Genomic DNA, 23,732 nt, shown 5'->3' with positions numbered 1-23,732 from the left:
TCTCCATAGCAATCTTCTAAATATTTACACATGCAGTCAGAGCTGTGCTGGTAGAGCTGGATCCATGAGGTTGGATCCATGACAGTTTTATTTTGGCAAAGCCTGGCTGGATCCATAACAATTGAGTAAGGCTTTATGACTTCCAAACACTACCAAGTACACAGTATTTGTACATGGTACCACTGTGAATGTCAAATACATATATTATTACTGACTACAATGTATTTGTAGAATGATGTATCATAATAAATATTTCATTGATAATGTATATTATTTTAATACTTATGATTGGAATGTAAAAAAGGTATTTCTGTAACTCTGTCTCTCTGTCTGTCAATTGTGTCAACCCACAGTTTCTGGGGGTTGACCAAACTGGCACACCGGGCATGTGCCCAGGGCCCCGACCTCGAGGTGTAAACCCTGGATTGCTGATGCTATGTATTGGCTATTGAAAAACTTTGACGTCACCGATTGGCCATATTGGCACTCCCCAGTAGGAGCAGTCCTCAATAGGAATGAATGAATTTCTACAGTATTTACATTAATTGTTTCAAGGACAAAATTACATGTATTTAAGTTTTTTTTGTAATGGAGACAGTAACATTAGTAATCTCAAAAAAATGCAACTTTAAGGAAAATGTTTTTATATATACACTACATGATCAAAAGTACGTGGACACCTGCTTGTCGAACATCTCATTCCAAAATCATGGGCATGAAAATGGAGTTGGTCCCCACATGGCTGTTATAACAGCCTCCACTCTTCTTGGAAAGGCTTTCCACTAGATGTTGGAACATTGCTACAGGGACTTGCTTCCATTCAGCCACAAGAGCATTAGCAAGGTCAGGCACCGATGTTGGGCGATTAAGCCTGGCTCGGAGTCGGCGTTGCAATTTATCCCAAAGATGTTCGATGGGGTTGAGGTCAGGGCTCTGTGCAGGCTAGTCAAGTTTTTCCACACCGATCTCGACAAACCATTTCTGTGTGCCACAAAGTTGGAAGCTCAAAATCATCTAGAATGTCAGTGTATGCTGTAGCGTGAAGATTTCTCTTCACTGGAACTTAGGGGTGTAGCCCGAACTATGAAAAACAGCCCCAGACCATTATTCCTCCTCCACCAAACTTTACAGTTGGCACTATGCATTCAGGCAGGTAGCGTTCTCCTGGCATTCGCCAAACCCAGATTTGTCTGTCGGACTGACAGATGGTGAAGCGTCATTCATCACTCCAGAGAACGCGTTTCCACTGCTCCAGAGTCCAATGGCGGCAAGGTTTTCACCACTTCAGACAACGCTTGGCATTGTGTATGGTAATCTTAGGCTTGTGTGCGGCTGCTCGGCCATGGAAACCCATTTCATGAACTCCCAACGAACAGTTCTTGTGCTGACATTGCTTCCAGAGGCAGTTTGGAACTCGGTAGTGAGTGTTCCAATCGAGGACAGGAATTTTTACGTGCTACATGCTTCAGCACTCGGCGGTCCCGTTTTGTGAGCTTGTGTGGCCTACCACTTTGCAGCTGAGCCATTGTTGCTCCTAGACATTTCCATTTCACAATAACAGCAGTTACAGTTGACCGGGGCAGCTTGAGCAGGGCAGAAATTTGACAAACTGACTTGTTGGAAAGGTGCCTATGATGTTGCCACGTTGAAAGTAACTGAGCTGTTCAGCACGGTCCATTCTACTGCCACTGTTTGTCTATGGAGATTGCATGTCTGTGTGCGCAATTTTATGTACCTGTCAGTAACAGGTGTGGCTGAAATATCTGAATCAACTAATTTCAAGAGGTGTCCACTTACGTTTGGCAAGGTAGTGTATTTATATTTTTTGGCTCACATAATATAATTTAAAAGTATGGAATAAGGTGTCTGTAATAAAATAAATGTGGCAAAAACGAATGTAAATATTTTTTACAATGGTGAGGGAGTGCTCAACACAGCGCTCCCTATAACTCATCTAGTGTATATATAAATCATTGTGTACAACAGCTGATGAACAGCTGATGAAGTGGAAAACTGTGAAAAAAAAGTGTTCAGTGTTATTTCCTGATAGTTTCTGGTTGAAAATACAATCTACACAGGACCTAATCAGCAGGTTTGCATGGGCGGGAGTTTCAGCTTGCCTGGTGATATCGCCAAGTGATAAATTGGTTAACAGATATGGAGCAATTTCAGTTCCAACAGAAACTGTATTTGAATTCCATCATTTTTAACTTGTTTTACGATATTACATTTTAATGTTATATCTTAGAATTTGTAATGCACAAATGTAATCATAGAATTCATAATATGAACTGAATTGAATGAATATTGCATTCCATTTTAAAATTCAAATGTGTTAGTCTGGCCCTGCTCAGTTTGTTTTATGCAGTCGTTTTTATATCAATATCAAATCATTTCTGGGTAACGATTAAGTACCTTACTGTAATATATTTCCATAAAAATTGCTTTTTAGCAAAAAACTATTTCTCAAGCAAGAATTTAAAAGACACTACACAAGCTCTTCCCTGGAAACTGCCTGGGTCCAGGAACACATAGTGACTATGGTGACCTCGGAAACGGCAAGAGAAACAAAATGGAGGAACACATGGAACACAAGGTTTAAAACATTAATTACACATCCTTAACGTTCTCTCTAACCTCATTATGTCAATGGTGTTTCCTAGTCACAAGCCAGAGTGAGTCATTGTAGAGAAAAAATGTGAAGCTACCATTGAGATTACACAGATGTTGTTTTTCAATGCAGAACTATGCAACCATGTTGTTATTATGGAAACATTTTGTCAGACTCCAGAACCAAAGTAAATACTTCCAGCTCTAGGGGTGGAATCAAACACTGTGAGGGTTGAGAGCCAGAGGGACGTTACAGAAAACAATGTGTTATGTCACAACAGAGGTGTAGCCTCTTTTTTATACAATGTCAGTCGTGCAGAGAGAGAATGCTCTAAATCACATAAGCTTGAAAGGGAAGAATGAGGGGAAGACTTAAGAAAGAAGGAGAGGCTACCCAGTAACCAGGGAGTTCCCTTGTAAACAGTCAGGGATTCCATCCTTCTCTATGACATCTCTGGGTGTCCCCAGTTGGATTTTGTTTCTCCATAGCAATCTTCTAAATATTTACACATGCAAATACTATGGCCTATTTATTGCCTTACTTCTTCACGCCATTTGCACATACTGTATATAGACTTTTTTTTCTATTGTGTTATTGACTGTACGCTTGTTTATTCCATGTGTAACTCTGTGTTGTTGTTTGTGTCGCACTGCTTTGCTTTATCTTGGCCAGGTCGTAGTTGTAAATGAGAACTTGTTCTCAACTGGCCAACCTGGTTAAATAAAGGTGAAAAATAAAAAATGATAAAATAAATAAGACCTGTGCCAGCTGAGCTTTACTCAGAGAGTTGTAAGTGGCTGGGTTGGATCAATGACAATAACAATTGAGTAACGCATATGACTTCCAAACCCTACCAAGTACACAATAGAATGAATGGAACATCAAACGCATGGAAACCACGTGTTTGACTCCGTTCCATTAATTTAATTTCAGCTATTACAACGAGCCTGTCCTCCTATAACTCTTCCCACCAGCCTCCTCTGTTGTACATGGTACTACTGTCAAATGTACAGTGCATCTGGAAAGTATTCAGATCCTTTCACTTTTCCCACATTTTGTTACGTTACAGCCTTATTCTAAAATTGATTAAATACTTTTTTCCCCTCATCAATCTACACACAATACCCCATAATGACAAAGCAAAATCAGATTTTTTGAATATTGTGCACATTTATTAAAAATAAAAAATACCTTATTTACATAAGTATTCAAACCTTTTGTACAAGACTCAAAATTGAGCTAAGGTGCATCTTATTTCCATTGATCATCCTTGAGATGGTTCTACAACTTGATTGGAGTCCACCTAGGGTAAATTCAATTGATTAGTCATGGTGTGGAAAGGCACACACCTGTCAATATAAGGTCCCACAATTCACAGTGCATGTCAGAGCAAAAACCAAGCCATGAGGTCGAAGGAATTGTCCGAGACAGGATTGTGTCGATGCACAGATCTGGGAAAGGGTACCAAAAGACTGCTGAGCCATAAGACTGCTGAACAATTAATAAAATGGCCACCCGGACTATTTACATTGACCCCCCCCCCCCCCCCCCCCCCCATTGTTTTTACACTGCTGCTACTCGCTGTTTATTATCTATGCATAATCACTTTACCTCTACCTACATGTACAAATTACCTCAATTAACCTGTACCCCCGCACATTGACTTGGTACCTGTGCCCGTGCCCCCTGTATATAGCCTCGGAATTGTTATGTAATCTTACTGTGTTACTTTTTATAAAAATTGTACTTTAGTTTATTTAGCAAATATTTTCTTAACTCTATTTCTTGTACTGCATTGTTGGTTAAGGGCTTGTAAGTAAGCATGCCAATAGCATGCAAAGCTGTCATCAAGGCAAAAGGTGGCTACTTTGAAGAATCTCAAATATAACATATTTTAATTTGTTTAACACTTTTTTGGTTAGTACATGATTCCATATGTGTTATTTAATAGTTTTGATGTCTTCACTATTATTCTACAATGTAGAAAATAGTAAAAACAAAGACAAACCCTGGAATGAGTAGGTGTGCACAAACTTTTGACTGGTACTGTATATTTACCATATCCTTGTTCAGCCACGACTCAGGGAAACATAGGATATTACAGGATAATACATTACGACAATATATTTGTAGAATGATGTATCATAATGCATACTTCATCGATAATGTACATTATGTTCATAGTAATGATTGGAATTGAAAAGTCAGTCAATTGGCAACACTCAGTTTGTTTTACAATGTGTTAATATCTTATGCCACCTACTGGTCTCATACTGGTCTTAAAGTCTTGTGCTACCTGCTGTTAAATCGAAGAGATGTAGGTATAATTCTAAAAAGTAATGGCCTTATACCAACAGAGGGAAGCAGAGTACTGAGAGACAGCGACAATCCGGCAAATGTATGCCACCGTGAAAAAACAGAGGATAGTTTAGTTCAATCAAATGGTGCATATACAGATTCAACAACATATTTGAAAATGAAAGATTATTTGAGGCAAATACTATATACTTAGTTCTAGTTTAACCTGATATTATTATTTTCTTTGCCATGTTCTGCACTCGTGTTGACAGATGGTCCCTATTCTGCCTATACGTGTGAGTGCCCGGTCGCACTAACAGGAGCGCGCACGTGGCTGTCAGCAGTAGGAAATGCAGACGATTTGTGCTAAATGTCCAACAGCAGCACGACCACACTGATTGTGGAGGACAGTTTGGGAGAAAGGAATACCATTTGGTCGTAAAATGATATACATTTGTAAGATTTAAACTCTCTGCAAGTTATGTCAGAGAGTAACACAGACAGCTAGGTTAACAACACCCGCCTAACATCATTAGCCAGCAAGCTAGGCTAACTAGCTAGCTAGTTTTGGGGGACATTGCGCCTCCTAACCTGCTCAGCCGTTATCTATTTATTTTCCTTTTGTTGCCTGGACAGTCCAGCTTCTCAGGAGCTTAGCGGACCGGAGCTGTGGGGGGCCCGCGGACAAACCCCCTGCCCTGGGCGTCCAGGCAGACGGATCACGTAGACACAAGGGCCGTGGGTAAGTTTACACGAGCGAGTTTATAGCGAGGGAAGGGATGGGCAAGGCCCTGGACCCAATGGTCAGGCAGGGCCCCGACGACAGGGAGTGGAGTTGACCATTAGTTAACTAGAAAACTAAGCTGCCTGTTAGGCAACAATATAATTTTCCTGTGGTTGAATCGGGAAGTTGTGTCGCTTTGAATGAGGCCTCGAGAGGATATGAAAACACAATCGCTCGTTTTTAGGTAGCTATAGTAGCTAGGTAGTTAGCGTGTTGGCTGACGCGAGTAAGCAAACCAACCTGCTTAGATCAGCGAAATATAAATATAATGTTTTTCGTAATCTTGGTAGAAGAAATAAGGTACTGTATCGCTGGTTGCTAGCGAAGGTAATTTTGTCTGACTGTTGTGCTTGTTAGTGCATGCACTTGATAGTGTTTGTGGCCACACCTGAGTTGATCGTTAGGGCCAGACAGTCTTTTGAATGAATGTATTTGAATTGTTGACATGTTATTGTCAACATCTAGCAATGTAGATTGTCCGTGGATTTTCAGTGTTCGATGAGGCAGAAATGGAGAGGTGGTTTTGGGTGAAGTAAATAACACAGGTCAAATCATCATATTGAACAACATTAAGTGAAACCTCAGACATGCATAATTCAACCTATTACTGTATTGTTACTGTATTGTGGAGATGGTGCTTGTTGAAAATACCCCAATGGGCAATAATTCAAAAAATCCAAATCCATGTTCACTAACTAAATATCAAATAGAAGACATGGAGTAGGAGGTAGGTGTGTAATGAATGGCCAATGCCCTCTTTCAGATATAGGGAACTGTGTTTGTTTAATTTTAACTGGTTTTCATTGTCTGTTATTAAAATCTTCCCCACTGTTCAAAACTGCAACTCCACTATTATAGTAGCCAATGAAGCTTTGGGCATTAGCCTATCTCTCAAATAATGTCCATGATTTTGAAATATACAGCCACCTTCTTCATTTAACATTGTGGCAGCAAGGACTTTTTTTGTGAAAAACTTGTCTGAAAAGAGTGGGGCAGGGACTGATGGCCTCAGTATTATTTATCATCAGTCCAACATAATTTACTCTAATACACTATGGAAATGTGGAGAGGTTGTTTCCATGTTATCATGATTAAGAGTTCTGTTAATTTTGGTTTCTCATGAAATCTTTCTCTTCTCTTTCCATCTGTCAAGGAGAAAATAAGGAGGCGCCATGGCCGAAATCTCCGCCCTTATCCCCTCACCTCCAGCTATAGGTGACACACATGCTGCCCCCTCCTTCCCCATACCCTCTACTGCCCCCCCTCCTCCCAGCAGCAGCACCCCAGAGCCCCCTAAGGAGAACCCCATCCCCAAGTCCTCTCTGTACGGTGACAAAGCTTCTCTGACATTAACTGTACCAGGAGAGACGCTTCCTTCTCACCCTCCTTCTCCCAAGTCTCCCAAGAGGGGGGGGAGAGGACCTCCACCGAGTCCCCCCAAACGCGTCTCATCAGCGTTAACTCCAGAGACTCCAGTGCCCTCACCTCTAATACCCCCAGAGAGACCTGCCCCCTTACCTGTAATAGCCCTAGATACTCCTGCCATCCCACCTGTAGATGTAGTATTGCGGCAGAGGGAAGGAGTGAAGGAGACAGACATGGAGGCAGTGTTGGCTGTAAAGCAGGAAGTGAGTAACCCAGGGGGCAAGGAGCTGTTAAATGCCCCCTCAGAGGGCCCTACACAGGCCCACAGTGAGCAAGAGGTACAGGGGGTAACACAGCAGACTACCAGCCCCTCCTCCTGTCTTAATCTCACCCCTAATCTCTACCCCAGTGTTCATGTCACTGTGAACACTAATCCTGCTACTGATTATGCTCAGCCTCAGTCTATGGTGGAATCTCCCCCTCCTCCTGCCCCCACTTACACTCCCCCTCCTCCAGACTCCACCCAAGCAGCTGCAGCCCCTGAAGCACAAAATCCTCAGCCACCAGAAGAAAGCCAAAACCCTCACCCAAACCCTCAACCCCCTCCCAAACTGGACACCCCCAGCCTGTCTCCCATCCCTGAGACCTCAAGCCAATCTCCCAGAAGGGCAGAGCTACCCAACACCCCCTCCAGAGCAGGGCACCCCAGCCCTCCAGTGATCCAGGAACCTGTCTCCCTCTCCCTGCCCTACCCCAGAGCCCCAGCCCCAGACACCCTCAGCTACCTGGAGTCAGCCAGCATGATGTCAGGGACCCTGGAGAGTCTGTCTGGCCTGGGGGAGGATGGAAGCTCTATCGGGTCAGACTCAGAGATCAACGGCCTAGCTGTCAGACGCACTGACAAATATGGCTTCCTCGGCGGGACCCAGTACAGCGAGGGCAGGTGGGCATGGTAAAACAAAAACACACCCTCACTCTATGCACACACCCATGTAAAATACAAATCTATTGTGTCTTCACTCTGACTGTAGATGGGCAATTACACTGGTTTGTTTTTTTCTCTCTTAAAGAAAATTATTTTTGGCACATGTGCCGACTACAACAGGTGTAGACCTTACTGTAAAATGCTTACTTACTAGTCCTTAACCAACAATGCAGAGTAAAATAAATAAATAAAATGGAATAAAAGTAAAACATTTGCTAAATAAACTAAAGGAAAAATAGTAACACAATAAAATAACTATAATGAGGTTATTTACAAAAGTTACCGAGTCAATGTGCAGAGGTATGAGATAATATGTACGGTAGGCGTAAAGTGACTATGCATAGATCTAAACAGAGAGTAGCAGAAGCATAGTGTGAAGGGATATGTGTGTGGTTAGAGTCCAGTGAGTGTACATAGTCTGTGCAAAAACGTATAATTAACAAAAGGGGGTCAATGCAAATACTCCGGGTAGCCATTTGATGAACTGTTCAGCAGTCTTATGGCTTGGGGGTAGAAGCTGTTATGGAGCTTTTTGGTCCCAGACTTGGTGCTCTGGTACCGCTTGCCATGCGGTAGCATAGAGAACTCTATGACTTGGGTGGCTGGAGTCTTTGACAATCAACTGTCTTTCCTGGCTTGGTCATCTTCTCCGAGTCACCCATCTTGCCCTAAGTGATCTCTCCCTCCCCACCCTTTCTGTCCAGTCCTCCCTATATCCACTCTAAACTTATCGGTCTGTCCTTCATCTCTCCTTTGTGTGACTCAGATAGATAGTGCTGAGAGCGCTTTTGTGACACAATATGTACTGACTGTGCCTCGCCCAGCCACTCATTTCCCTCTCCCTCTCTTTCTGGAGAACCTATCATGCCCCTCCCCTCGGACAGTCTCTCTAAGTGCACTTCCTCTTCAGTTTTATTGATTTGGTTTGGTATTGATTAAGCCTGTTCCCCTTCAGTGTCGTTATCAATGGGTGTCTGTGTGTGTGAGAGTAGTGTAGCACAGAAATATTGTAAATGAGCATATAATATGAAGTATAATATAAATCTGTAGATGAGTATTCCTTTTAAAGAAGCTCAGGTCGCACAGCTTCCATTTAAAACAACTCTTGCTCCTGTTTGAAATCTACTGAATGAACATGACCCTGTGGCTGCATCCAATGTTAGGATATCCATATTTAGATTTCTGGATTAAAAAAACGTGCTTAAGTGGTGGGCATGGCAGGGGTCGTGACAATGGGCGCAGTCAGCCCGTCAGTGGGGCTCAATTTTAGAGACCCCAATTTTTTATATTTTTAAGACAATTTCCTGCAGTTCTCCAAACTTCTCCATGGCACTGAGATACATTTTTGCTGTTTTAAATCTACTTTCCTTCAATTCTACATATTCTGTCATGGAGCTGAGAGAAAATGTTGCTAATTTCTTGCGTTTCTACATATTCTGCCTTGGAGCTGAGAACATTTTTGCAGTTTTTTAACGTGAATTACCTGCAATTCTATGCATTTTGCCATTTCTAATGCTGTGTTCTTTTGCTCAAACATAATAACAAAGTTAATACTGTTCAATTAATTGTTTTTGTAATATTAGCTTTTATTTTGATGATGTTAGTTCTCAAAGATTATATATATATATATATATATATATATATATATATATATACTGCTCAAAAAAAATAAAGGGAACACTTAAACAACACATCCTAGATCTGAATGAAAGAAATCATCTTATTAAATACTTTTTTCTTTACATAGTTAAATGTGCTGACAACAAAATCACACAAAAATAATCAATGGAAATCCAATTTATCAACCCACGGAGGTCTGGATTTGGAGTCACACTCAAAATTAAAGTGGAAAACCACACGACAGGCTGATCCAACTTTGATGTGATGTCCTTAAAACAAGTCAAAATGAGGCTCAGTAGTGTGTGTGGCCTCCACGTGCCTGTATGACCTCCCTACAACGCCTGGGCATGCTCCTGATGAGGTGACGGATGGTCTCCTGAGGGATCTCCTCCCAGACCTGGACTAAAGCATCCGCCAACTCCTGGACAGTCTGTGGTGCAACGTGGCGTTGGTGGATGGAGCGAGACATGATGTCCCAGATGTGCTCAATTGGATTCAGGTCTGGGGAACGGGCGGGCCAGTCCATAGCATCAATGCCTTCCTCTTGCAGGAACTGCTGACACACTCCAGCCACATGAGGTCTAGCATTGTCTTGCATTAGGAGGAACCCAGGGCCAACCGCACCAGCATATGGTCTCACAAGGGGTCTGAGGATCTCATCTTGGTACCTAATGGCAGTCAGGCTACCTCTGGCGAGCACATGGAGGGCTGTGCGGCCCCCCAAAGAAATGCCACCCCACACCATGACTGACCCACCGCCAAACCGGTCATGCTGGAGGATGTTGCAGGCAGCAGAACGTTCTCCACGGCGTCTCCAGACTCTGTCACGTGCTCTGTGTGAACCTGCTTTCATCTGTGAAGAGCACAGGGCGCCAGTGGCGAATTTGCCAATCTTGGTGTTCTCTGGCAAATGCCAAACGTCCTGCACGGTGTTGGGCTGTAAGCACAACCCCCACCTGTGGACGTCGGGCCCTCATACCACCCTCATGGAGTCTGTTTCTGACCTTTTGAGCAGACACATGCACATTTGTGGCCTGCTGGAGGTCATTTTGCAGGGCTCTGGCAGTGCTTGTCCTGCTCCTCCTCGCACAAAGGCGGAGGTAGCGGTCCTGCTGCTGGGTTGGTGCCCTCCTACGGCCTCCTCCACGTCTCCTGATGTACTGGCCTGTCTCCTGGTAGCGCCTCCATGCTCCGGACACTACGCTGACAGACGCAGCAAACCTTCTTGCCACAGCTTGCATTGATGTGCCATCCTGGATGAGCTGCACTACCTGAGCCACTTGTGTGGGTTGTAGACTCCGTCTCATGCTACCACTAGAGTGAAAGCACCGCCAGCATTCAAAAGTGACCAAAACATTAGCCAGGAAGCATAGGAACTGAGAAGTGGTCTGTGGTCCCCACCTGCAGAACCACTCCTTTATTGGGGGTGTCTTGCTAATTGCCTATAATTTCCACCTGTTGTCTATTCCATTTGCACAACAGCATGTGAATTTTATTGTCAATCAGTGTTGCTTCCTAAGTGGACAGTTTGATTTCACAGAAGTGTGATTGACTTGGAGTTACATTGTGGTGTTTAAGTGTTCCCTTTATTTTTTTGAGCAGTGTATATATATCCATTATCTTTTCTACCTACTTTGTAGCGGTATTTTTAGAGAGGGGTAAAGATAAAGATTTTGTTTCGGCCGCCAGGCAGGTATTAACTCTGCTGAAAGGAAAAGAGTAGGATAGATAGAGTACCACTACCAGACCCACACACATCAACAGAAGAGACTGCCTAGAGTATAGCCTGTTTGCCAGATAGCCAGTGGAGAGAAAAGATAAGGCACCATATAAAACACGTCACAGCACAGGTGTAACCCAACCAATAATAATGGCAGAGCAATTTAAAGGCAACTTCATAGAAACAATTGACAAGAAAGAGCCCAGTCATCAACATTAGATGATTTCCAATATTCTGCATTACCTCAGAGGGGGGCGGTATGAATGGTTGTGTGTTCATAGACAATACAAAGAAGGCCTTAAAATGTCCAAAAATCCTCTTGGCCAAATGTAAATAGTCCCACACAAAATCAATAGTTCAAACAACAATCAACAATAACTCTCACTCAAACTCCCTTTAACTAAAATGACACACCAAATATGACTGGCAGGGGACTAATAGTCCAACGACACTGAACATCTCAAGGAGCGTCTAGGATAAAAATGAAGTCTGCTGCAGTAAAAAGCACAGGAGCGATAGAGGGAATATGAGAGGGGGGGCTTGCAGTTACACTGTCTATCCGTCTGATACACCTGATGTTTAAAAAAAATAATAATAATAATAATATTTTATTTTTGCATTTTCCAATTAAGAACATTCAAAACAAAAGTGAAAATATGTTAGACAACAAAGGACAAAGTGACGGTAACAGACGAGCGTAATAAAAAAAATAAAAATTATATATACGGACATACATAATACATAAAAAACATACATGATACAAAAGTCATAATAAAGAGTAAAATAAAAAATAATAATAATGAGACATTGAATCATATGGTCACCTGCCGTAAGCTACATATTATACATTACGTGTGAAACATTATATAAGAATTATATAGAGATTCAATCAATGTGATGTGAGGGGAGATTCTCCATATAGTCAATAAAAGGTTGCCAAATTCTGTAGAATGTCTCTAACTTATTCCTCAAGCAGTAAGTTATTTTCTCCAGTGGGATACAACTATTAACTTCCGATAGCCACATTGCAACTGGCAGGAAGGAATCCGATTTCCATTTCAAGGCAATACATTTCTTGGCAATCGCTAGCAATATTTCTGTTAGCTTTATAGTATGACTTTGCCTAAGATTGGTGTTAGTATAGTTACCCAGTAGACAGACCTCCGGGTCTAAAGGGAATGCAACCCCGTGGATTGAGGATATGGTATCGCATACCCCCTGCCAGAAACCGTGTAGTTTTGAACACTGCTAAGTAGAATGGAGGAATGTTATTTCATCTGAGCCACATCTAAAACATAGGGAGGAGATATCAGGGTTGAACTTGTGCAGTCTAGATGGGGTGATATAGAGCTGATGGAGGAAATTAAACTGGATCAGTCTGTATCTGGAGTTCAATGTGGATGTAACACCATCCCTGCATAGGTCTCTCCATAGGCCCTCATCAAGATCAATACCCAGATCTTTTCCCCATCTAAGTCGGGGTTTATCTAGCTCAGGCAGTGTTAGTACTGACATAAGAGCATCGTAAACACGGGAAATGGTCTTGAATAGTGGTTGGTCTGCATGGCAGAGTTGTTCAATAGGTGACATCTTAGGTAGGTTCCATTGTCCCTTGAGAGTCACCCTAATAAAGTCTCGTAGTTGTAGGTAGCTAAAGAAGTCCCTGTTAGACAAGTGGTATTTCTGTTTCAGCTGTTCAAAAGACATAAGAACTCCCTCTCCTCATAACAGTGTTCCAGAAGAGTGATCCCCTTATCAGACCATGGTCTAAAGTTACTGTTCTGGAAAAACATAGGGATCAATCTATTGTTCCATAGAGGGGTTTTAGGGGAAAGAAATCCCTCTCGTCTGAACAGCTCATGCAGTTTGCACCATGCCAGGACAGAATGTATGATTATAGGGTTGTCTGTGATGGTTTTTATAGATTTTCTGTCCCATTTGTAAAACAATTCTGCCCCTGTGTCATCGTTCACCTCAAGCTTTTCAATGTTCAACCATGAGGGAGAGGGACCATTGTCAAACCTCTGAGCCAGAAACCTAGACTGTGCAGCCCAGTAGTACATTCTAAAATTGGGGAGGTTTAAGCCCCCTTGACCGTAATCCAGGGTCAGTTTGTCCAGGCTAACCCTCAGGGTTTTGCCATGCCAGATAAACCGTCTGGTCAGCTTGTCGAGAGAGGAAAAGAATGCTGCGGGCACAGGGATAGGGAGAGATTCAAAGAAATATAGAAATCTGGGCAGGATATTCATTTTAATCACATTGATTCTACCCAGTAGAGTGAGAGGCAAGTCCATCCACTTACACAGGTCACCCTCCACCTTTTGCAACAAGCTGGCCAGATTGAGTTTATAGTGGTTGTTCAGGTTACCATCCACCATTATGCCCAAATTTGTGAAGCCCAGAGGCGACCATCGAAAAGGAAACTTGTGCTTGATGGTATGATGGTCAAAGACAGACAACGGTAAGATTTCGCTTTTATCGAAGTTAACCTTATATCCAGAGAAAGAACTATAACACTGTAGTAGGATCTGCGAGAGAGGGAGTGTTCTGGGTTTGTTAGAAATAAGATAAGGTTGTCCACAAAGAGTGATAATTTATGGGTATGGGGGCCCACCTAAAAGCCATGTATGTCAGGGCACGATCTAATAGCCTCAGCCAACGGTTCGATGGCGAGGGCAAAGAGGTGGGGGCTAATTGGGCAACCTTGTCTGTTCCCCCTATAGAGAGGGAAAGAGGAGGAAGTAATCCCATTGGTAGCAATCCTAGCTTTAGGAGATTTGTAGAGTGATTTTATCAAATTTACAAACACAGTACCTAAACCAAACTTTTACAAGACGCGAAAGAGGTATGGCCATTCAACCCTATCAAAGGCCTTTTCAGCGTCGAGGGAGACTGCGACACTAGGTATTTTGTTTTTGTTAGCAAGGTGAATTATATCAAAGAACCTTCTGAGATTTTTGGAGGACAGTCTATTAATTATGAAGCCAGTCTGATCTGGGTTGACCAGCAGGGGAAGACATGACTCCAGTCTCTTAGATAGCATCTTGGTGACCAGTTTACAATCTGCGTTAAGGAGAGAGATTGGTCTATATTCTTGTGGATTACAGTAATCACTGCTTGAGAGAGAGACTCTGGAAAGCAGTTGTCTTCCCCGGCTTTTTTAAGTACCTCCATAAGGTAGGGGACCAACAGCTCCCTAAATTCTTTATAGAACTCTGGAGGGAAGCCATCCTCCCCAGGAGATTTATTAGAAGGTAAGGATTTAATGGCTTCCAACAATTCAGGAACTGAGAAGTTTTCACTCAGGTGCTCTCTGTCTTCCTCTGACAGGCATGGGAGGTTGAGAGAGGAGAGAAAGGAGTCGATCTCTGATAGATCATCGCTTGATTGGGAAGTGTAGAGGTCTTCATAGTATTTCTTAAAGGTATTATTAATTTCGGTAGGGTCGAAAGATATCTCATTAGTAAGAGTTTCTATAGCATTAATTGTCCTCTTACTTTCCTCTGCTTTCAGTTGCCATGCCAGTACTTTGTGAGCTTTCTCTCCAAGCTCGTAATAACACTGTTTTGATTTAGTAATGGCCCTCTCAGCTTGATATGTGTTCAGAATATTATATTTCAGTTTTTTATTTACCAAAAGCCTGTATAGATCTTTAGTCGGGCCTCTTTGGTAGGTTTTCTCTAGCTCGGAGATTTCAGATTCAAGGACATTCAATTCCGCACCGTGTTTTTTCTTCAACCCTTTAGTATAGGAAATGATCTGTCCCCTCAGATAGGCTTTCAATGTGTCCCAAAGAATGAAACTGTCAGGAGCGGAGGGTTTGTTTGTCAAAGTAAAAATATTGATCTGCTCTTTGATAAATGCACAAAATTCAGGTTGCTTTAGGAGTGTAGAATTTGGTCTCCATCTATATGCTCCATTTACCTTGGTAGGAATAGAGATTGAGATGGTTTGTTTTTCAAAGCTTCGCAACAATGGTGTTACTACTCCATGCGAACAATGACAGGAGCGGTCCCAAAAGATTACAACCACGACCTAGAGCAGTAACACCAGTGATCGACTTTACTTCTGCGGAGTTGCACACACTGTCAAACTGCCGCGCCAACTGAGAGCTCTTCCGGCTCTCTGTGAAGAGCTATCATTATTTCCTCCTTCCTGACTGCTGATGCGCTCTTAAAGTGGCAAGGCACGGTGAAGGCTCCGTGCAGGATTTCACCAAAGCCTGTAGAAACGGAGAGGATGTAGGTTTTGGCAGGTTCAGATTCCTCCTACACTAAACCAGGGAAGTCCTCCTCCAAGAAGAGTTCCTGCAGGTGTTGTTTTTGCCTCCTCTGCCATAGGGTAGCAGGGCTTTAGGTCAACAACATGCACCGTCCTGACATCTTCCCAAGTGTCCTCCAAACAGACCAAGTAGTTCACCGGCCCCAACTGCTGCACCACACGGTATGGATCTTTCCATCTTGAAGCTAGCTTGGCAGTGAACTGTTTGGAAACCTTTGACAGATGATAACGGACCAGACACGAGACTGTGGTGGGAAACTCTCGTCTATGTTTGTCATAGTTTCTGAGCTTTCGTTGTTTGGCTTTGATTCTGCTGGCCTCAACTCTGCCTAGCAAGGTGTGGTGCTGTTGGACTGCATCAAATGCTGGGCAGTCAGGTGAAACATTGGAACTTTGCAAGACTCTGTCCATCTGTCCTTTTAGTGGTCTTCCCAGGTGTAGTTCGGCGTGAGTGACCCCAGAAATCTACTGGACTGTGGATTTCAGTGCAAAGCGAAACTCAGGAAGATGATGATCCCACCTTGTGTGCTGATTCCCCCCCCCCCCCCTCGAATGAAGCAATCATCTCCTTCAAGGTGTGGTTTACCCTCTCGGTGAGGTTGGTCTGAGGATGGTAGGCCGTGGTCAGTTGCCAGCTACACCCCAGTAGGTACTGAGCTCTTTGTAGATTCCTGATATGAACTGCGGACCTCGGTCAGAGATAATTTTGTCTGGAATCCCGAATCTTGTAAAGAACCCCTCTTCGCAGAATTAGAGAAATGGCGGATGCAGTGGCTTTGCGGAGGGGAAACAACTCCAACCAGTGTGTGTGGTTGTCCACTACCACCAATACAAATTCCTTCCCGGTTGGGAGGAAAAGGTCCCATGAGGTAAATTCCCAGCACTTCATTGGGATGGTTCGGCATGTCTGTCTGGTTTGTATTTCTGTCAGACTTCCCACTGCTGTACAAACTTCTTGGTATCAACCCGTAAGCCTGGCCAGTAAGCCACCTCCTGTAATCTTCGGTTGGTCTTGTAAACTCCAAGATGGCCACTCATGGGGTTGGCATGATAAGCTTGGATCATCTGGTCAGTCAATGTAGAGGGGATGAAGACGTGGTAATGGGTGCTATGTGTTCCATCTCCTCTTGGAGTTTTTCGATACACTTTATCCTGAATTATGCTGAACTTCTAATTGAAGCGACTCTTCGAGTCTTCTTCAGACAGACTCTTGTGGATCGCCATGATGGCGGCATCATTCTGCTGTGCTCTCCACACACACTCATCATCCAGAGGAAAGGAATAATCCAGACACTTAGCACCAGTGTAAGTGCTGCCCAATGGAGGACAAACATTGGCAGTCTCAGTAATCCGATCTGGTTTAAGTCATTTACGTTGACAGTGGAAGCGTTTTTCCATCCTGAAAATATATTTCAATTATATATAAAAATAATAAATAGGTGCCCTGCCCAAGGATTTCAATGGCAGAAAAATCCCTGGAAAGCAATAAATACACTGTCTTACATGCCCAGTGTGGTTGGCAGGTGTGTGTTGGTGTTTGTTAACTCTTTCTCCATGTGTTACAGTGATAAGGACATCAGAGTTGATGTAGCACGGCAGAGAGAGCTGAAATGGCTGGACATGTTCAACAATTGGGACAAATGGGTCTCAAGACGCTTCCAAAAGGTACTTAGCTACATCTGTCTATGTATGAGATTGTATATCTATTACATACATTGTATGTGTGTATAACATAACGTGTGTATGTGTGTTTCAGGTGAAGTTGCGCTGTAGGAAGGGGATCCCCTCTTCTCTCCGGGCTAAAGCCTGGCAGCTGCTCTCCAACAGCAAGGAGCTCCTGGACTCCAACCCCGGCAAGTTTGAGGTACTGCCGCTAACCCACACCCTTTCTGTCTTCATACTCACACTTCCGCTATGCAAAACATGTCTATTGTGAAGCAGACACTCAAAAAAGACAAACTCTGCCTATGTACTCTTCACCCATTCAAATCCGAGGACATCATTCCTACAGCCTCTATTTAGGATCATTGTAGTCAAAATGTCACTGTAATCAAAACAACGTATTTGAGTACAGAAGTTCTTCAGTGAACACTAGGTAGACATAATAACTAGAACAGAAGTTAATGCGATGGGGAGGAGTTGTGGCTTGTTAGACCAGTTAGATCTCCAGGGGTGTTTATTAGGGGGCGCAGAGACCTCCCCAGCTCTAAGCCTCTTATCCTGGGCAGTAATCTAGCCTGGCTGGGTCTACCTTCACAGACCTGGTGGTCTGGACAGATCATATCAGATAAACCCTTTTTCCTTCCCTTTCTCTGCTTTCACTCTGACACAGACATGCTTTGTTAAAGGCCTAGTTATACTCAGTCCTGTTCCATATTATGCTGCTCGAACTAGATATGTTGCTTTAAAGTTGCTCAATTAGAAATGCTCTGAACATTTCTTTCTCACTTAATATCTGTAGGAGTTGGAGAGGGAGCAGGGAGACCCTAAATGGTTGGACATTATAGAGAAGGACCTGCATAGACAGTTCCCCTTCCATGAGATGTTTGCTGCTCGCGGTGGACACGGGTAAATGACCATGCTGTACTGATGTATAACAGGATTTGTTCAGTCCATGTAGAGCACACTGACATGTACAATAAAAATGTACTTTGAGTGCATGTGTGCTAAATGTCTGTTCTCTTCTGGTGTGGCCTCCAGGCAGCAGGATCTGTACCGGGTACTGAAAGCCTACACAGTGTACAGACCTGAAGAGGGATACTGCCAGGCCCAGGCCCCGGTGGCTGCTGTCCTGCTCATGCACATGCCTGCTGAGGTGAGGGGCTGCTGGGGGACACAGAGAGAGGGAGGGGGACTGTGGAGGAGACTGGGAATGGGAACAATGTTATAGACTGATGAAGTAGTGGGATGGGGCTAGGTGTTTATAATGTGGTATAATGTGTTTATTCCCAACTTGCAGCATGCCTTCTGGTGTCTGGTGCAGATCTGTGAGACGTACCTGCCTGGATACTATAGCGCTGGATTGGTGAGTAAATGAACGAACACACACACTGTATCTTCTTTTTTGGTGTACACTGAGACGACGACTCATTCTTTTAGGAAGCAATCCAGTTGGATGGAGAGATCTTCTTCTCTCTGCTACGTCGTGTCTGTCCCATGGCCTACCGTCACCTGAAGAAGTTTAAGATAGACCCCATTCTTTACATGACCGAGTGGTTCATGTGTGTCTTCTCACGCACCCTGCCGTGGTCCTGTGTGCTACGTGTGTGGGACATGTTCTTCTGTGAGGGTAAGACACACACATGCACACAGTGCACATGATGCTGTGGCTAACTAATGGCTAACTATGCTGTTTTCTAGGAGTGAAGATAGTGTTCCGTGTGGGCCTGGTGCTGCTCAAGCAGATGCTTGGCTCGGTGGATAAACTGCGGGAGGTCCAGGGCATGTACGAAACCATGGAGCGCCTCAGGAACATCCCACCTGAGTCTGTCAGAGAGGACCTACTGGTGCAGGAGGTGAGACTGTAAACAGTGTATACAGACAGACATACACACACACATACACGTGTTCTCTAAACATACTCCTACTCCGACTCATTGACACGAGTCAAATGAGTCAACTGACGTTTCACTGTCTGTGTGTCTAGATCTGGTTTGATGACTTCCTCTGTATGTCTCTGTTTGTGTGTAGGTGGTGTCCCTGGCGGTGACTGAGGCACTGATCGAGAGGGAGTGCAGTATTCAGGTAAGGAAGTGGAGGGAGTCCAGGGGCGAACTTACCCACCAGCCTGTCCGAAGGCTCCACGGGACACGGGACATCCACGAGCACAAGCGTCGGGCCTCCGCCATCAGCTCCGGGGGTAGCTTCTCCTTCCTGGGGTCCATCCCCCCTCCAGGGCCCCTCAGGGCCTCCTCCAGCCTGCTCTCCCTCCCCGGCTTCCGCAAGTCCAAAACCCCCTTCCGCTCTCAGAAGAAGGGCTCCTTCTCTGGGGCCTCTGGGATGGAGGCCATGCAGCGACAGAACCCCTCAGCGGCAGCTTCAAGCCCCGCCCACAAACCACCCATGTCTAGTGGCTCTGTAGCTAGGGCGCCTGCCTCTCAGAGTCCTTTGGTTGGGTCTGGTCCAGGCCCCTCTTCTGGCCCAGCTCAGACCTCAGCACAGAGCCAGCCTGGTGCATCAGCCCCAGCCCCAGTACACCATACACCACCCAACACCCTTTCCCCCAAAGTCACTTCTGAGCAGATCACACCCACCATCCCATCACCCACCGCTAACAACACGCCTCTGCCCCCGTTCCCAGACGGAGGGAGAGGAGGAGGAGCAGCAGCAGCAGCTACAGGAGGAGAGGATGACAGGAAGAAGAAGAGGAGCAAGGAAGACAAGAAGAAAGAGAAGGAGGAGGAGAAGAGGAAAGAGAAGGAGAAGAAGAAGGACAAAGCAGACAAGGAGAGCCAGAAGAAGGAGAAGGAGTGGGCAGAGAAAGAGAAGAAAAAGGAGAAAGGGGGGAAGAAATAGGACAGAGGGGGAGAAGAGGCAGAGGAGAAGAATGGAGCCACAGCACCAAGAGATTCGGCCTAGTTTCTCCTGTTATTCCTTTAGAAAGAAAACAGTCAAGGAACAAAAGAGGACATGGAAACAAAAGACCCCCAGAAGTGGAATGAGAGAGAGAAAAGGAGGAGGCCTCCTGTATAGTGCATCTTGAGGACTACATATAGTCAGGATGATTTTGGAGACATCTGGATTATGGTTTTATTAGCGCCCCAGGGATCATGCCCCCCCCCCATACAACCCCCCCATGCTTTCTTCATCAATGAGTTTGAATAATTAAGATGAGACACGTTTCCTTTTGCAACTGGAGAATTGTCTGTGTGGTTCACAATGGATCTCCCAAGATCACACAACCGTTTTCTCATTTAGTTTTTTATTTGATTTCGTTTTTATCAGACTAAAGCTGGTGGACAGACAAGCCGTTGGACATAGAGTAGGTGGGAGTTATAGATTGGGTGTAAATAGAACATCCTAAATCCATGTAGGATCCTTGAGTCGTTCCCCATAATGCCCTGTCATGTCCAGTCTGTGGTCAGGTGGTCACATGTCCAACCGGAATGCTAGCAGAAAAAAGTAAACAATTGAAAAATATCTCAAACCCAGGCACTGAAGACCGTGATTGCTGGTAGTACTATGATATTTGGATGTATGGGAGGACCTATTTATTGTAGTGTTGTGTGTGTGTGTGCCTTAGTAGCGTAGTGAGTTGTGTTATCGTTCAATATTGCCACCCAGTTTCTCTGCTCTTTCTCTCATGTCTTTGTCTTCCTCTTTTTTGAGTTGCTTGTTTTCTGCCCCCTCTCTCTCATCTCTTAATCTCTAGTCCTCTGACCAGTGACAGAGGAATATAATCCCAACAGGTAATGGAGAGATGTACACTGCGATAGGGAGGGTTTGTAAGGAGAGGGAGAAATGAACATGACATTCTGAGACTTGACAGATAGACATGCATGGATCAGGATGGCACCTCCCTAACAACATGGAGTGATTTTAATTTTAGAATGTAATTTTTTTTTTTGTCTTTTCAAGTTTCTCTTGAGTATGTTTATAGTGGGAGATGATGATGATGATAGATACTGGTAGTTTAGCGAGGGAGGGTCCTTCTGCATTCAATGACAACTCTGAATCTGCCCGTCAGACCAAATGTCCATCTGTTATTTTTTTGCTTGTGATAAATTAAATAATATATATTTTATTTAGCCAAATATTAATAAGGGTGAGGCTTTTAGTAAATTAACCCATTGGAATGTGATCTATTTAGAGTGATTTGAGAAACTTAAGTTGACCACTCCTGTTTGGTAGGTAGGTTGTTGAATCTCATCTGGATAGTTCATAGAGAATGATAGAGGCCTCTAGTGGCCAAAAGGCTGTTTTAGCATGAGCAGGGCCATGAGGGCTTCCACCATTTGAATGTAGTCAACTGGGTGGGACTTCCAACTTCATTGACCGATCCCTACTGGTGACCGTGTTGGAGTCGTGCAACCAGGTCATCAGGAGGGATCGGCCAATCAGGAAGAAGAAAATTGGCTACTTTGAAATGGAGATTGCCTCAATGAAGCTGTCACAGATGCCATAATAGCATGGATACAATGATGAGGCCTCTTTCCATCTCTATGGGATAGTTTCACCTCTTACACCTGCGCCTTTAGGACCCATAGGAAGCCACTTGGTGCTGGGCGGGTCAGGCGTGCCAATGTAGCATTAACCTCTGAACTCTGACCTTCGGGCTCTGATGTATTTATGTACAAAGTTGGTTAATTTAATCAGATATTATATATGTATTATTCTTTATTTTGGATCTGACTGCTATTTTTCTATGCGAGTAAAGGACACCTGGTTAACTGGAAGGATGGCTGGTGACGTGAAGCCCAGTTTAAGGAGGATAATAAGTATTGTTTTTTTAGATACTGGTATGGCTGTTTTGATTTCATTATTGCACATTTGTCCTCATCTTCTAAGATAACAAATCCTATTTGTCATTTCATATTTAAAGTTTACTGTGGTAGCTATGGGTAATGTTAGGTCCACAATTCTCCATTTACCTTATTACAGTATTAAACCTGACAGTGATTGAAGAACAGGTGAATGGCCATCAACCGATCAACTAAGATTCACATGAGTACTTCAGATATGACATCATTTCAGTGAGCCGAAGGTCATAAAGTACTGTATAAGATACTGGGAGGCATTTAGTCAACTCTGACAAGGGTTGTAATTGAAGATCTGAAGTTGTCTGTCTTTGTCACACCAGTATGTTGTAACCAACCACCAGAATTTACATTTTAGTCATTTAGCAGACACTCTTATCCAGAGCGACTTACAGTAGTGAATGCATACATTTCATTTCATGCATTTTTTTTTTGTTGTACTGGCCCCCCGTGGGAATCGAACCCACAACCCTGGCGTTGCACACACCATGCTGGCGTTGCAAACACCATGCTCTACCAACTGAGCCACAGGGAAGACCATAATGATGTTTTGATAACTCCCTAACCTACTCACACACAGTGTTATGTAACGTATGTATACTGTACATTAGATGGATAGTGCCGGTTAGTTACTGTAACACCATTCCTTGGTGGAAACACAGTACTGATTCTCTGTACTGTTTTTGTTGGAGAGGAGGGTTTTTAGTGTAATCGTAGCCAAAATGTCCTTTTTGTTCACTATTTGTCTTTTTTCCCCAACTCATGTTATTTTTTTAAGCCCCTGCTTTCCCCACATTTTGCTTCCAGTCTTCTCAGAATCACTTGGATCAGAGTAGAGTCGGCGAAGATGACCTGAACATGTTTATGCAAACCTTATTGTTCACAAAGCATGTTGTCAAACAGCAGCACTGACGGCCAGCAATGCCACTGCAGAGATCAGTAATTTTCATGGCAATAATTAGAAGTTGGAGAACCCTGAGAATGCTACAGAACCAATCAGAATAGAGCAATATTTCTCCAAGCAGGCCCTGGCTCCATCCAATTGGTTAGGCTCCTTAAGGTCCTCAATTCTGTGTTGAGTCATCAAGAGGTCATGACAGTCATCCTGTCATTGCTCCCAAACTGATCTGGAATCAGTCCTCACGCCTGAAATAGCCAGGATCAGTCAACAGAGACACGTAGGTCCTGAGTGCATTTCTGCATTGGTCCTGAAATCCTTGAGCTTGATTGCTTTAAATCGGGAGCGTCCCACTAATTAGATTTTTTTAAAGGTTGTTGCTTTTATGTTTTTCTATTTTGTCATGGTTTCTCCCCAACTGTATGTCTTTTGTTGTTTTAAGTTTACATGGAACTGTTATTGTTGGAAAAATAAAATCCTAGATAATGAAATGCATTCCTTACCTGCAGAAGAAAATCTACACATGATGTATTTAATTAATAATGATAATGCCAGTTGTGATGAATAATAAACCATAATATATTAAATAACCCTGCTCTGTCTTGCATCCTTGTTTCATATTGATATAGCCTGCATTTTCCCAATGAGCTGTGCATGAACATTTTATTCCATTCTAGAAAAACTTCATATTTCA

General features: G+C 43.6%; 1 protein-coding gene across 1 annotated transcript; it reads left to right on the top strand.

Moving 5' to 3' along the window:
• Positions 1–5,157: 5,157 nt before the first annotated feature.
• Positions 5,158–23,628, top strand: LOC115203740 (TBC1 domain family member 10B). Its single transcript, XM_029768690.1, has 10 exons — positions 5,158–5,651; positions 6,847–8,010; positions 17,230–17,329; positions 17,421–17,528; positions 18,126–18,232; positions 18,365–18,479; positions 18,624–18,689; positions 18,764–18,953; positions 19,025–19,179; positions 19,355–23,628. Exons 2-10 carry the CDS (start codon positions 6,866–6,868, stop codon positions 20,177–20,179), a joined length of 2,811 nt encoding a protein of 936 aa, XP_029624550.1. The 5' UTR covers positions 5,158–5,651; positions 6,847–6,865; the 3' UTR covers positions 20,180–23,628.
• The last annotated feature ends 104 nt before the right edge of the window (positions 23,629–23,732 follow it).

Source organism: Salmo trutta, chromosome 1 (assembly GCF_901001165.1).
Source record: "Salmo trutta chromosome 1, fSalTru1.1, whole genome shotgun sequence".
Taxonomy (NCBI): domain Eukaryota; kingdom Metazoa; phylum Chordata; class Actinopteri; order Salmoniformes; family Salmonidae; genus Salmo; species Salmo trutta.
This window is presented reverse-complemented; position numbering and strand designations above follow the sequence as displayed.

Excerpts from the sequence above, each read along its gene's own strand:
- LOC115203740 (XM_029768690.1), top strand. The coding sequence starts at position 6,866 with ATGGCCGAAATCTCCGCCCTTATCCCCTCACCTCCAGCTATAGGTGAC. Across the intron at positions 17,330-17,420 it reads TCTCAAGACGCTTCCAAAAG|GTGAAGTTGCGCTGTAGGAA; the intron begins GTACTTAGCTAC and ends TGTGTGTTTCAG. Across the intron at positions 18,954-19,024 it reads GGACATGTTCTTCTGTGAGG|GAGTGAAGATAGTGTTCCGT; the intron begins GTAAGACACACA and ends GCTGTTTTCTAG.